The sequence below is a fragment of the Protomyctophum bolini genome (assembly GCF_963924005.1).
Source record: "Protomyctophum bolini genome assembly, chromosome: 2".
NCBI lineage: Eukaryota > Metazoa > Chordata > Actinopteri > Myctophiformes > Myctophidae > Protomyctophum > Protomyctophum bolini.
Window position 1 is genome coordinate 34,273,611 of NC_137863.1, and position 16,212 is coordinate 34,289,822.

Genomic DNA, 16,212 nt, shown 5'->3' on the forward strand with positions numbered 1-16,212 from the left:
ATGCACATAGTTGCCATGCGAATAATGCACACACCGTTTAGCATTTTGGGCCACTGCATGCTTTTTGTGACAAAGGAAAGAAAGGATGGTAGGAAGGAAGAGAGGGAGGAGAGATGCAGGGAGGATAGAGGCTCATCAGCAGAAGGAAGAGAGGGAGGAGAGATGCAGGGAGGATAGAGGCTCATCAAAGGAAAGAAAGGATGGTAGGAAGGAAGAGAGGGAGGAGAGATGCAGGGAGGATAGAGGCTCATCAGCAGAAGGAAGAGAGGGAGGAGAGATGCAGGGAGGATAGAGACTCATCAGCAGAAGGAAGAGAGGGAGGAGAGATGCAGGGAGGATAGAGGCTCATCAGCAGAAGGAAGAGAGGGAGGAGAGATGCAGGGAGGATAGAGGCTCATCAGCAGAAGGCAGAGAGGGAGGAGAGATGCAGGGAGGATAGAGACTCATCAGCAGAAGGGAGAGAGGGAGGAAAGATGCAGGGAGGATAGAGGCTCATCAGCCAGATACCCATTTTTTTGGCACTTGGGATGTTGAGAAATATTCAGAATGGAGAAAGTTTCCCTGGCATTCATTATGTTGAGGACTGGTACAACGAATGAAAGATGGAAAGAAAGATAGAGGCAAGGACGGATATGGAAACGGCTTTAGACAAATGATTGGTTGTGTGTGTGTGTGTGTGTGTGTGTGTGTGTGTGTGTGTGTGTGTGTGTGTGTGTGTGTGTGTGTGTGTGTGTGTGTGTGTGTGTGTGTGTGTGTGTGTGTGGTTGTGTGTGTGTGTGTGTGTGTGTGTGTGTGTGTGTGTGCGTATTTGTGTGCGTGGTCAGACACATAATGAATTCCATGCATCCTGCCGGCAAGTAAAGGTTACACACGTCACTCTTCTCTACTCACTACACCCCACTGGGAGCTCTCTGAATTTCACGTGTGTGTGTGTGTGCGTGTGTGTGTGTGTGTGGGGGGGGGGGGGGGGGGGGGGGGGGGTTGGAGGGGGGACTACAGCATGTGAACGTGTGTGGGCCTACAGCATGTGCATGGTGCAAACATGCGTTCAAGTACCAACAGGATCTGCATGAGCGCCTGGTTACGTGCACGTGCTTGTGTGTGTGTGTGTGTGTCAGTGAGAGAGAGAGAGAGAGAGAGAGAGAGAGAGAGAGAGGAGCTACTTCTCTCTTCCATCAGTGAACTTTTCCTCCAATAGTTTTAAGACATTAAGGAGACAGTAGGTCAACTAGATAATATCTGCATTTATTACACATACTGCCAGATTCAGTTTGGCTCACGGCTGGATATCACTGCACAATTTTTTTACCCTAAGAAATACTTCTCTTAAGACCAGTGGCAGACAAATGAACCACTTTACCACTAGCGTCCCTATTCTGGGCGTGTCATTTGGGAACAGTCAAACAGCAGATCTACAAGCTCACAAAGCATTGCGCTGCAAGCTTATACAGTAGAGTGGCTATATTCTGTGAATACGTAAGTGGTAAACTGCATTTCCTCCCAAGCAAATTTTATATTGTCTGCTCTTGTGGGCCTGTTTTAAGTGCTGTAGATTTGTTGTTGATGACCCTCAGTTTGTTCTTGGGATAAATTGCAAGTCTCTTCTTATATGACACTTACAGTATATGCAATTGTACCGAGTGCAGTGTAGGGAACAACACCAATCTCCTTAGAGCCCCACGCACTGCTAGTGGGCTACACATATTGATTTGTCACACCCATAGTGGTAAGTAATTTTCATGTCTGGTGGTGAGTTACAAATGAGCGTTACTTGACTATAGGGGCAAATGGTTTTTTTTTTTCTAAGCAGTCAAAACTGCCTTAGGAATTCCACTAAATCAAATTCATTAGAGTTCATACACAATTTACAAGTCTGCTGTTGAATCTTTCAGTTTATTCTGTGTGTGTGTGTGTGTGTGTGTGTGTGTGTGTGTGTGTGTGTGTGTGTGTGTGTGTGTGTGTGTGTGTGTGTGTGTGTGTGTGTGTGTGTGCGTGTGCGTGCGTACACACATGTACCTCCTCTAGTTTGAATGTGATCATGGTGAAGGCTCTGAACACACAGTCTGTGGGTCCAGTGATGGTGATGATCCTCTCTGGACACGAACCCTCCGAGATGTTGACACGCGCACTGCTCTGTAGAGCCACAGACAGACAGACAGACAGACAGACAGACAGACATACAGACAGACAGACAGACAGACAGACAGAGAAAGAGGGAGATAGGGAGGGGGGAGGTAATGGGGAGGCGGAAAAGGGAGCGGAGGGGAGGGAAGGGACACAGGGAGGGATTTGAGGGAGGGAAGGGTAAAACGAAGGCCAGGAAGGGAGGAAGGAATTTAGGGAGGGGTGGGGGGATGGGGGGGGGGTTACAATGCACGGACAGGTTGGAGGAGGGGAGGTGTAGGGAGGGGAGAGATGGAGGGAGAGGGGAGAGATGGAGGGAGAGGGGGAGGAAGAAGAGAGAGAACACATTAGTGGTGGTGGAGGGATGTACGAGGAGAGTCATTCACGCCGCAGTGCTTCCTCGTCCACTGAGAGAGAGAGAGAGAGAGAGATTCACCTGTGATGAGATGAGGAGAGAGGAGGGGGGACTGGTGAGGAGAGGAGAGCAGAGGAGAGGGGGAAAGGGAAGTGAGGGAAAGCAGGAGGGCAGTCGTAATGAAGGTTTTGAGGAGGCCAGATGAGGGGACAGAAGAGGAGAGGAGATGAAGTGAGGAGAGGAAACAATAGAGGAGGAGGAAATTACTTGACCGGGAGGACAAGCAAGGAGAGGAGAGGAGAGGATGGGAGAGGAGAGGAGAAGAGGAGAGGGGACAGGATGGGAGAGGAGAGGAGAAGAGGGGACAGGATGGGAGAGGAGAGGATGGGAGGGGAGAGGAGAGGAGAAGAGGAGAGGAGAGGGGACAGGATGGGAGAGGAGAGGATGGGAGGGGAGAGGAGAGAAGAGGAGAGGAGAGGGGACAGGATGGGAGAGGAGAGGATAGGAGGGGAGAGGAGAGAAGAGGAGGGGAGGGTTGGAGAGGAGAGAACAGAAGAGGCAAGGAGAGGAGAGAAAGGAAAAGTGACCTGCCGTGATGAAATCAATAATACACTCACAATTACATTATTTATATTATTCAACCGAGACCGATTAGACTGCTAGATACTGCAGACAGACAGACAGACAGACAGACAGACAGACAGACAGACAGACAGACAGACAGACAGACAGACAGACAGACAGATAGATAGATAGATAGATAGATAGATAGATAGATAGACAGATTTCTCTGTCTCCACACACCCGCCTCTCTATCTCTACACAGTATGCCTATCACTCCATCCTTCACTGTCTCTAGTACCTAGATAGATAGATAGATAGATAGATAGATAGATAGATAGATAGATAGATAGATAGATAGATAGATAGATAGATAGATTTCTCTGTCTCCACACACCCGCCTCTCTATCTCTACACAGTATGCCTATCACTCCATCCTTCACTGTCTCTAGTACCTAGATAGATAGATAGATAGATAGATAGATAGATAGATAGATAGATAGATAGATAGATAGATTTCTCTGTCTCCACACACCCGCCTCTCTATCTCTACACAGTATGCCTATCACTCCATCCTTCACTGTCTCTAGTACCTAGATAGATAGATAGATAGATAGATAGATAGATAGATAGATAGATAGATAGATAGATAGATAGATAGATAGATAGATAGATAGATAGATAGACTGTATCTCTACACAGTATGCCTATCACTCCATCCTTCACTGTCTCTAGTACCTCCCACCCTGCATTAATTCATCCACTGTATGGATCCCTCTGTTTCTTTTCCTTTTTTTTCAATCCAAGTATCTTTCTCCAGGCTCATTTATCTCTCCCTCTATCACACTCTGTTTTCCCACATCCATCCATCTCTCCTTCCTCCCCTCTCCACTCTTCTCTTTCTATAGTGCTGACTAATGACTTGTTAGGGGCCATGCCCAAAGGGCTCACAGTGATTCGTCAAATCCTTTAGATCTCCCAATTATATGACTGTATGAATAATATGATCCACTCCTGATGAATGACATCGGAGATAACCCCTCCACCTTGAAATCTCATTTCCATTCATTTGTGTGGAGTCTGAACCCTGCTAATGCACGGTTGGCTGTGGGATACAGCGTTGACAGACAACCACTTCAGCCAATCACCGTAAGAAAAAAAGTGACGTCATCTCCAGTCTCCAACTTTATAGCTTGGCTCCATCCTATTGCTGCTTGCAGCTATATTCTTTTGGTTGTACTGGATCTCTTCTCCACTAGCCCCCCCCCCTAAGATTTTAGTCTTGTTTTTACTTGTTGATGAAATTGTCAATATATTTTGTCTCAGATTTAGTCATCATCGCTTATAGTTTTTGAGGGGCGCTAGCCCACGGCTTTGTGTGTTTGTGTGTACCCCATAGCGATGATTTGATTGGCTGAGCAAAAACGGAAAAGTGAGGACGCAATGAGATGCTCACTTCACACTGGTGTGATTTATTTTTTCCGTCAGTGAAAAAAGGCAGTGGGCAAACATTTTGTTCGTCATAGTATAGTTGACAAAATCAACACTGTCTGGAATACAGCAGCAGAGACGGATGCTACACGCGGCACAGTGCTAGTGCTGAGACCACGAACTGTAATGAGTACAGAGATATCAGCCAGCAGACAGGAACCCCCAACGCTCTGATAATGAGACTGGGCCAAATGATTCACCTGGCCCTGACGCTTCTAATGAGAGGCACAGGCTGAGGTTCTGATGTAACCGTGGAGACTATAGACTATAGTGGATCCCCCGTAGTGTGCAGAGGAAGTGTGCAGAGGAAGCGAGTGCACTGTGCGCGTCCCCCAGCCGGCGAGCCAGAGGAGTTGAAGACTCCTCCATATACAAGTAATGAGAGACCAGACAGGAGGAGGTGGAATCACCTCGCTCTGGATGTGTGACAGAACAAGTTGAGGTCGACAATGAGGAAATGGCAGAGGAGGATTTCTTTTCACAGAATTCTGATTGTCTGAATGTCACACACAGGGAGAGCATCCCTTCACTCAGTAAAGGAGATGTCTTCTTAGACACATTATGGAAGAACAGTCTGTTGTAGTGACTTAGGGATAACAGCTAATCATACTAAGCAGTGATTATAAAGAATAGTATACATTTTAATTCAATAATCAATGGGGGCGGGGGGTTATCTACATGTTGTGAGGTTGTACTGTAGGTCAGCTATTGTCTGTATTTTGCACAACACTGATGTGCAGCATATAGAACAAGGTGGTCAATCAGACTAGTCAATGTGGTAGTTTATGGTTCTTAGAAGTATTTTAACGTGCTGTAACCAGGATTGAGTATTGAGCTGCTGAAATTGGTGCGTTGTTCAATCCAGTTCAATCTGAGCCGTAATTCCGGGATAAACGGCTATAAAGACCGGCGAGCCCCAGCATTCTTGCTACGGGCAGAACACAGTAAGCACATGGGTGCCTAGTGACCTTGAGCCCTGCTTTACGGTAAATATGAGCCAGCTGATTATTAAATAATGCAAAGCTCAAAAATATGTTAAAAGTGTCCCTGGCCACCTGGAATTTCATGAAATACATCATCATGTCAATTTCGTGGATATAAGAAGTCACACCCATGTGAAGTGAGCGGTGCCTTTTATCATGATGATGATGTCCCACATGAATAGACTAATAGACTATAATACTGTAGGCTATAAATGAGGGGAAGGCGTCATAAAACGTCATGTGGCATGGAGACAGTTAATGATGGACTAATAGACACATAGTCATGTGTTGGAGCTTTTAGCACCGCTCAAAAACATGCTTCTCAATAATTTGATGAATCAAAAAAGTTAGCGCTATACTTGCTAATATAAGAAAATTCTCGATAGTTGCAACTAAATGACTAAATTCATGACTAAATTACTTTCCTGATGTTGATACATTTATTACTGTAAATCTGTAATGAAAGCAAGACAGGCATCTAGTTTAGAACAACTGAGAAGGCGGAAAAGGTTCAGTTTTTATGAAGTATTGACCAAACAAAAAAAGACTAAAGAGGGAATGCTCCTCTTTGTGTGGGCAAATAAAAATGGCTTTTTATTTGGGTTTCTCTCACTGTCCTTTCCATCTTTTTCTACTCCACTCTGAGACTTAGGATCTTTAAACATCAATCAAGAGACATAAGAGAGCCATGTGAACAAAACTGAGCAGCACTATATAGATGTATTTTTTCGTGCAGGAGACACATAGCTCTAGCGATATAATGAGATAGACTGGGAATATGCAATGTCACAGTCAATAGTACAAACCTGGAGTAGTGCAGGAGTAGTAATATTCCTGCACAGGTGACTGTTTCATGTAATCAATTCCCAACAGATCTCAAACCTGTTGTTTTGGTTTCAGTTCATTCAACCTCCTCTTGTGAGTTGGCTAGTGAGATGCACCCTAGGAGACATTTATACTTCATTTTGCAACAGTACTGCTCGCAGAGAACAGCTGATATACAAGATCACATCGCATCGCGGATGCGACTGTTGTGAGCGTAGAGGTCTGCGTGTGCGACACCATCGCGTGACGAAAACATAAATTATACTTGATGGGCTGCAGCAGAGACATCTAATAGAAGAATTACAATATTGAGGGGGCAGAAACCGAGCGCTCGAGCTCTGTTTATGCAGCCTGAAAGGGAGACAAGCTGGAGTTTGAAATACATTGTTTTCAACGAGGGCGGTGCAAATAAGAGCAATTTTAAGCATGCGTGCAACATGCCAACTGTTTTAAAGTATTATACAGTAATTATACAGTCTGTAATGTTTATGTTGTACGATTACTACAAAACAATCTAAAATAAAGTATAAAGCTTAATATTTGTTGTCCCCATTCTCAATAGAAGTCTATGTAGGAGATCCGCCATTGGACTGGCATAAATTATTGTTCACACACAACAGAAACCAATGGATTATATATTTCAAAAATAATCATAATAATCATTCTTCCTCCACACTTGGAGAAAAACACATCTGAAAGTTTGATGGTGCATTATTTTACACGTGAGAGCAGTTAGAACTCTTCCATTGCATGTTATGTGAGAGGTGAGGTTAATGTGCTGCATGCTGGTGCTTATCAGTGTGACGTCGTCTGATAAGGCGTCTATAGTTCAGGTAGTGAGTGCACTAGTCTTTTTAACTACATAAACCCTAGCATCCATGTAAACCCTAGCATCCATGTAAACCCGTCCCTAGCATCCATGTAAACCCTAGCATCCATGTAAACCCTAGCATCCATGTAAACCCTAGCATCCATGTAGGAGTAGAGGGGCAAAAAGGAGCGGACCTAGCAGTATAACCCATTTTGACCTGAAATCAGATTCTAAAAATGTCTTCTACATCCTGACAGTTTTCTGAAAAAGCTATGTTTCTATGTCAGTCGTTCTTCGATTTTTCAAAAACAGCAGACCTACAAGCTCGTAGCGTGCCACTCGGTGGCACGCTATGAGCTTGTAGATCTGCTATACACCAAAAGGGGTGTTCTTTGCCTTTTTTTACTATTTTGATAGTTCAACTAGCCAATCTACATTGACACATTGTGAGCTTGTAGACTGGCCATTTTAACTATTCAAAAATGTTTTTCATAGTAGTAAAAAAGGCAAAGAAGTTTAGGGATAAGGGGTTTAGCGGTGACGAAAATGGAGCCCCAGGTCTCCTTCTTTCTCTCTTGCTGGGATGAAGTGAGAGCGAATTGAGATATTCACGTCTGTCAATATCTCATTGTCCCTCATCCCCAATTTGTCCCTCACTCTCTCATTGTTCCTCACTCTCTCTTATCTCTCATTCTTTGTGTCCCTGCTGTCTATTCCCTGTGATTCTTTCTCACTATCTCTCAGTGCTTGTTGTTCTAATACATTCTCGAGGGACTAAAATGTTCTGTGTTTTTGTGAAGTTATTGTTATGGAAACTTTTGCATCCTGAGCTGTAGTGCACAGGCTAGCGATTTTCAGCTCTGGAGACTAGTCTTCTATTCTATAGAGTCTAGACTAGGGTATGCGCGTGACATCATCATCATCATACCTGGAAGTTATGTGGAGACGCCTACTGAGTGGCAAAAAAACCTACGTTCTGGCCTTGCATTAAACCACATTAAACTCACTTTGCCACTAATATTGAAGAAACGAAAGTGTTTACCGTCATTTTAAAAGCGTAGTTTATACATCCATTGTAGGACGGTGGAACATTTCAACAGGGCTTCACACTGGTGCAGTGCCTCGGGATCCCAAAAAGGAACAGTTTTGTACACATACTGTACAAGGTTTCCACGGGACTACGAAGCCATTCTAAGGTGCTGCTCTGCAATCTTTCCTCCATTATCACAGATGGTGTTACGCTTCCCCCGCATCCTCCTCCTTCTCTCTGCCAACACCTCCTCCACAGCACACTGTCCACGTCGACATCCACCACAGACAGAGGTGGCCTTCCTCACCAGCTTATTCAACCTGTCAGCATCCCAGTCTTTGCTGCCCACCCCCACCCCACCCCCCTATCCCAGTGCACTAAAAAAGAGCACACTGCTACTATACAAACCGGTAGAGCATGTGTAACAGTCTGTTACACGACTTGAGCCACCTCAGAGAGAACACACTTCTCTGTTCCTTCTAGAAGAGAAGTCCAGTGTATAGTCCAATCAGTCCAATTTCCTACTGAGTTTACCCTCCCAGGAATGTGTACAAATCCACTATTCTCCCTCGTTTTACAGATTATATTCTTTTTGGTACCATGAGTGCATGTGTGCCAACCAGATCTACCGAGTAGGGCCACATCTTTGTGTTCCTACTTTCATCTGCAAATTAAATAAATGATGCTACAGGACAACTTGTTTCACAGGCAGGCAAGCACTGAAACAAAACATTCCCACCCACATGCACATTACCTGTCCACTAATGATAGCAGCCAGTGAGTTGGAGTAGCTGCAGGACAAATCAGTCACCAGGCAGGCCAAAGGCTCGCTTGGGCATGAATACTGATATCTCTGGGGGTTGTGCTTTAATTTAAGTTTTGCTTTCTAATTGCTGTTCTCCATCTTTTCAGCAATCACTCCGTTTCATTAGATGAAGCTGCAGTGATCACATTTGTATTAAGCAGCCTAGGTGTTTTAATGTCTGCCATCAATTGTGTATATTGGTCACGATACAGTATAGCCCTGCAACAGCCATTTAATAATACTGTGCCTTCGTCAGTCAATTTGAAATGTAAATGGCGACATACAAGCGCAACACTGCACTGAGCTTGTACCACGACTATTTTCTCTTACATAATCCCCACTCCATCTCTAGCCCTCCTCATCATGTCTCCCTTCATCTCTCTCCACTCATTCCAGCACCCGGTCTTCTCTCTCATCCCCTCTCTCTCCTTTATCCCCCTTTTCCCGCTTTATCCACCTGTCTCTCTCTCTCTCCGCTTCCCCGCTTTTAATTTATCTCTCTGGGATGATGATCATCGGGATGATGATCATTACGATGCCACTGGGAGGGACTCCCTGATTCTCTGCTCTGAAAGCATGCATCCTTGTTATGCTTCTTAAGAACCAGGGCAGATTCACGCACATAGAGAATGTGCACGTTCACAGAGAGATAGTGCCCCCTGACTCCAGCAATCCAATATGCAATGCGATTGCTGTTGTTTTCCTGTCCTTGCAGGCAGACATGGTCTTTAAAGTTCTAACGATAACATGTTTAAGTATGCATACTGTACACAAGTCGTCCATGTGGTATTGTGTTCTCTGGTTGCATGTCTTTGAAAAAGCTGAGCTCCACATGCTGGTGCTGATGAGGGCACCCTTTGGCCATGTTGACACAGACAAAATACAAACCATCGATGGTTAAACCATTTTGACCTGAGATCAGATTCTAAAAATGTCTTCTACATCGATATTTCAAAAATAGCAGACCTACAAGCTCGTAGCGCGCCACTCGGTGGCGTGCTATGAGCTTGTAGATCTGCTATTTTTCAATAGCTAAAGCATAACATAATGCTAACACTAAAAGGGGTTCCCACCCAAAATGGGTTAGGATAAAAGGTTTGTGGTTTAATGTTAGGACATGGGTTTGGGCTGTAGGGTAAACCACTTACACCGTTTAGACTTAACTTACAACTGTAATTGAAATAATTTGAATGCCTTAACTATGTTTAACATCGAGTATAAATGGTCCTTAAGGGTTTGGCATAGGCTTACGGTCATTTTGAGTCAACCAAAGACAGATCGACCTTGTCGGTATGAGTGTACAAACGCCAAGAAGCGTCAAATGAAGACAAGTAGACCTAGCTAGCTAATGAGAATGGGCTGGCACTGCACTCGGTATAGGTAAGACAGGCTGGAGTTAGGGGACAGGCAATCTGTGAACCCATTCAGTAAAAAAATAAAAAAAGATCTGTCTTGAGAGATTAGGGTACAGGTATTCCATATAGACTTTAACGACTCGGTGACATTTCCCATTTATTTCCCCTTGACAAATCAACATCCTAATGTAGACAGGTAAGTGGTATTGGAAAGTAGAGGTAGAGAAGTTGAGGGTTGAGAAGTTAGAGAAGTAACAAGAGCTGCACACTGTATGATGGAATGACACATAACGGTAAATGCTTGTTAGAAGTTGGACACAATCAGATAACACAATATTCTTCGATTCTGATTAGCATTGTTATTTTTCCACAGCCCTGTCACTAAGTCTCTTACTGTGCTTTTGGATCCTCACCTCAATAGTTGAGACGATTTGCTTTACAATACTGTAATAGCTCTTTGAGCTTCATGGAATAAAGCTATGCTAAAGCTTTGGGATAGTAGTTTCCCTTACATTTAATGTTTTAAATCAGCAACTAAAGTTAGGGGTATTTGACACAGCACATTGTGCAGTAATTTCGATCTGTGTTCAGTTCATTTGCAGAGGCCTGTCGCTGAACGTGCACAAGGAGGACCGAGTCACCGTGACAACTACACGAAGACTGGTAATGTTAGTGCCTCTTCATTACAGGGAAAAACAAAGAAGGGCTAATTATTTCTTATGGCGAGTCACTTTCAAATGCCAATAACCTCTCCACACAGTCCACAACATGCCTCAGTTGTTCAGTTACACAGGCATTGAATTTGACAACTCATAATTTACTCCCATGTGTTATTGTCATCTTAGTATCATAACCATGGACAAAAGAGAGATAACTATAATTTTAAGGTTAGAGGCAGTGGGCTGTATTTTGCATGTCTTAAGTACCAGGCCTTATTACTTAACTTAAGACCTGGAGGCGTGGTCAATGCTCTTTGGCCACTCAGAATAGCCAAATGGCATTGATCACGCCTCCAGGTCTTAAGTTAAGTAATAAGACCTGGTACTTAAGACACGCAAAATACAGCCCAGTGTCTTTAATGTTGGTACAAATTAGGCTACACGGTAGGCTATACTATGGAAGGCTATGGAAAAACCAGAACTGCATTACAGGAATATATTGTGTTGTAATATTCAATATACAATATTGTGTTGTAATATTCAATATAAAAGTTTTGGGTAGTGAATTAAGTGAAATGTGATGATGTGGGATTACTATGCAAAGATTGAAGATTGAAGGATGCACATCTTACCTCTTCTCGTATTCTCTTCACCGTTTCTCCTTTCTGTGGAAAGACACGCAACACAGAGCTCAGACTCACATCACTGACAAGTGCACTACAGTCAATGACACGGCTGTACAACAAATTCAACAATGTGTGCTTCCATTCTGCATTAAGTATCATTACATTTTTGGCATTTAGCTGAAGGCCTTCCTGACATTCTTCTCTGTGTCTCTTTCAAGTGCACTTCAGCGAGCCACTGCAAGGCCCGGCTACTCATTCATTGTGAGCTGCTAACACTGACGCCAGTTGAGACTAACATTTAATACACTTAACGTTATCCCAGAATGATGGCAGTCATTGGCCACATTGAATTATAAATGTAGTAATTGCCCAAGATTACATAATTGTCCAATATGACGTATGTTTTATTTGTTTTGCTTGACCTTATTATCTACTATATATCTTGAAATTGGTTTGTGTTTGCAGGCGTCAGTAGAAAACAGGTGATCTACAAATGACCAATTGTAGAGAAATGTGTCTGTACTGGGCAGCTCCCTTATACAAGACTGTATAACTTTCGTGGGCAACTTTGCATTAATGCCCCTTAAGCTGTGATAGACTATATACAGGTAATAAATTATAACAAGGCCATACCAAAGCTATTCCGATGTGAGACATCAGACGTGCCACATAAAACCCACCCCATGATATAAACACATGGAAATTGACTGTTTAAGCTGCGATAGCCTATATACAGGTAATATAACATGGCCATACCAAAGCTATTCCGATGTGAAACATCAGACGTGCCACATAGAACCCACCCCATGATATGTAAACACATGGAAATGTACTGTTTAATGGCTGCTCCTGTCACACAAGCCTGATGTACAGTAGAGTGGCCTTCAGTTCTGCTCTGCTGTCTCAGCATTTTCAATGCATTATTTTAAAGATCGATTGTGTTCTAGGTCAATGCAACTAACATATACTATATAAGTTATTCATCTGTATGATAATTAAAAACGCATTTTTCATTTAAAACAAATACAATATTATTGACATTTTCGTCATGACATTATCATTCAAATCGTTGTGTTGCGCCAGTTATTTGCGGCCCACTTGCAATATTGTCGCGGCCCACATGGTTGGGAATGGCTTCTGTAGGGAATGTGCAGATTTTACTGGGTGTTTAGTGGGAAAGGGAGGCCTTGTTAACACACTTAATAAAACAGCGAGAATAGTCAAGTGGGGGATCTTTAATATATCCCTATGGAATTGACTGGCATCTACAGCACATTCTAAGTAGCCAGAGATTGGATTGACACGACCCAACTAGAAATTTCACACTTCCTTATTATTATTATTATCGCATCATATTTCATGGCAGATTTACATTAGAGGTCGTTATATATTGGAGGATTACAGTTGGAACGGGTTAGCATGCCTGTTTAAGAAAATACTTGAAAAAGATGGTCAGGGGTTTTCTAATACATGGTTTAAACACGGTTAGTGATTTATAATGTATATGGTTTAAACATGGAACGTTAATAATATTTAACTGTGAAATGGGAATAAAGTCTGAGTAAATAATGTATTAAATGCTGCTGCTAGTACTAGGGCTGTTATGGTTTACATGTATATTATGTTTACACATTGGTTTACATATTGGATTAGGATTACACATTTAATAGTACATTTATAAATCGGTAGCACTTGTCTTATCCCCATTAAATCCAACCTAAATCAGAAGCTTATTTAAAAGATTTGTCACATGCATAGATTCAGTGGCACAGCCATACTGAATCATACACACCCATGCAGGCAAAATAGACTAGATTTGATCCGCAGGGACATTAAATGGAGTCTATGGGCTGTATTTGCCTAAAACCACAAAAGAAGAAGATAGGTGCAGCAGCTCACCTTGCCGATGATGCTTCCTACTTCCTGTGGAGCGAACACAAACAGGGAGTTACACTATGTAGCGCTCACATGAGACAGAGACTGACACAGACAGACTGAATGGAGTTACACTATGTAGCCCTCACATGAGGCACAGACTGACACAGACACAGACAGAGACAGACTGAATGGAGTTACACTATGTAGCCCTCACATGAGACAGAGACTGACACAGACAGACTGAATGGAGTTACACTATGTAGCCCTCACATGAGACAGAGACTGACACAGACAGACTGAATGGAGTTACACTATGTAGCGCTCACATGAGACAGAGACTGACACAGACAGACTGAATGGAGTTACACTATGTAGCCCTCACATGAGACACAGACTGACACAGACACAGACAGAGACAGACTGAATGGAGTTACACTCTGTAGCCCTCACATGAGACACAGACTGACACAGACACAGACAGAGACAGACTGAATGGAGTTACACTCTGTAGCCCTCACATGAGACACAGACTGACACAGACACAGACAGAGACAGACTGAATGGAGTTACACTCTGTAGCCCTCACATGAGACAGAGACTGACACAGACACAGACATGACAGGCATATAGAAAGACCACATGACATTATGTACAGATCCTACACTACAGCCTGATTTGTGCTTGATTGTACGCCAAAAATAGCCGGTGTACAGCTCATGAATGTTCTAGTTTTGACACTGTTGCATAAATTAGACATAACATGCATACAGTTCTAAAGATTTTCTTTCTCCAGTACTGAAGCACTGATAAAGGGGCACGCACGGCCCATCTCTACCAGTCTATGTCAATCTCTCTGTTACCTTGCCGTGCATAAGCAGGCGCAACGTCAGGGTGACTCCCACCCCGCCGTCTCCAAAGTCCTGTTCACAGCTCATGGTGGTGTGGTTGGAGGTGTGGTGATGAGTGGAGGTGTTGTAGGAGGCGTGGTGATGGGTGGAGGTGGTGGCGGTGGTGGTGTGGTGGACAGAGGACTCCGCCACTGGGAGACGCATGAAGGTCCGAGGGCCCCAAGGCGCTGCAGAATGTTCAAGAACACGCCGGAAAACCAGGGAGAACCCCTTGAAGATTCCCCTGCGATGGAAGCCCTCCTTTCAGAGCCCGAGATACAACTCAGGGAGTGAAGGGAAAATGGGGTAAGGGAGGGGATGGGGAGCTGGAGGAGTTCAGTTGGTGGAATCGGTGGAGGGTGTAGACTGGGTGACTGCGTGCTTCAGCTGTTCTCCGGTACTTCTGGGCTGTCTTTGTCGATTCTGTGGAGATAAACAGGAAGGGGGGGAAAGAGAAGAACAGTGTTAATGTTGGGGGAGGGAGAGCCAGTGCCACAGAGACCATTTCCTGCATCCATTTCTTCCACAGAATAGAAAGCCTTGTAAAGGCGAATTTGCTGTAGTGGTTAGAGCCTTTCATGCGGAAGGCTGTGGGTTCGAACCCTGCCTGGTGTCGACGTCAGCAAGGCCATGCTGTCGCAACGGGTTCCTAATGCCAAATCAAATGAGTTCAGATATGAGCCAAGTCTCCTGAGGAGGCGCGTTTGAAGCATGTCCTGGACGGGGTATCTGGATGTAAAAACAAATCCATCCTGAGTGGTTAATGTTAGCAATATCTGGATTTAGGTTCTTGGTTTGTCGTTGAAAGCAACGATTCCTCAGTGTGTGTACATACAAATACATAAAGGTCAGTTCTGCAACGTTAACTGCACTGGGAGCTTAACTGGAGCTGTACATTTGATGGAATGAATTGTAGTCGATGAGGACTGGACGAACAAGCGCATGAATAATCACTGTCTTTGAATGATCTTTGTTGATCTGCACCAAGGAACACACCAAGGGACCACAATTGAAATGAGTCTTTAGATCTGTAGAAAATAAGTCCTTCTTCAAATCAAATCAAATGTATTTATACGTATAGCACATTCTACAACAACAACTAATGTAATGAAATGTGTTTTGCAAACATCTGCCTCATGGTGGCGCTATAACAGGCCATTATGAAGAATTTGGGGCAGAGGTTCATCGTTGGCATCCGTGTGCAGAGTTTGGCATCAGCCAGACCAACGGTGCCGGAGATTAGCTGGTAACGGACGGACGGACGGACAGACACACACTCACACACACAAGGACGGACACACACTCACACACACACACGGACGGACGGAGTGCTAAACATACTCTCTCGCCATGCCTTTGGACTGGTGGAGACAAACATAGTACTCAGACAGTAGAAACACATTAAAAGCAAAAAACATTAAAAGCAGAAAGGCAAATCCTTCTTATCATCCTAAAAGTATATATATATAACTACTCGTCGGTTCAAAAGGGGCACGGGCACTTTGGACGACTAGGCCTAATAGTGAGCCATTTTGTGTCTAGACGGACAGATGTCTGTCTATGGCCTTTGCTTTAGGCCAACCTACTTGTAATTAAAAAGTACCAGACGCTATAGGAGTGCTGGTTTGTTCATTGTTGAGCCATGCAACCAGTATACATATTGTTTGAATGTATATAGTATACATATCTGTCCTTTGTGTGTGCATACAGTATTATTTTACTGCATTAAAATATTTCATTTATTAGCTTCAGTCAGTCAGTTCCTTTGAACAGTCTCTCGAGACTATTCAAAGGAAAAGAGGGCACTGTTTTTCCTTTGTTT

The 16,212-nt window shown here is 43.7% G+C and overlaps 1 protein-coding gene across 3 annotated transcripts in view; it reads right to left on the minus strand.

Moving 5' to 3' along the window:
* Positions 1 to 16,212, minus strand: part of pcbp4 (poly(rC) binding protein 4) — a 143,806-nt gene that overhangs the window by 50,154 nt on the left and 77,440 nt on the right. For all 3 annotated transcript variants that reach the window (XM_080792145.1, XM_080792143.1, XM_080792144.1), the window contains exons 2-5: positions 14,364 to 14,813; positions 13,525 to 13,548; positions 11,632 to 11,664; positions 2,017 to 2,133 (exon numbers count right to left, since the gene is read on the minus strand). In XM_080792145.1, the coding sequence (XP_080648271.1) occupies positions 2,017 to 2,133; positions 11,632 to 11,664; positions 13,525 to 13,548; positions 14,364 to 14,555 (366 nt within the window). In that variant the 5' untranslated portion in view covers positions 14,556 to 14,813. The remainder of the gene's footprint in view (positions 1 to 2,016; positions 2,134 to 11,631; positions 11,665 to 13,524; positions 13,549 to 14,363; positions 14,814 to 16,212) is intronic.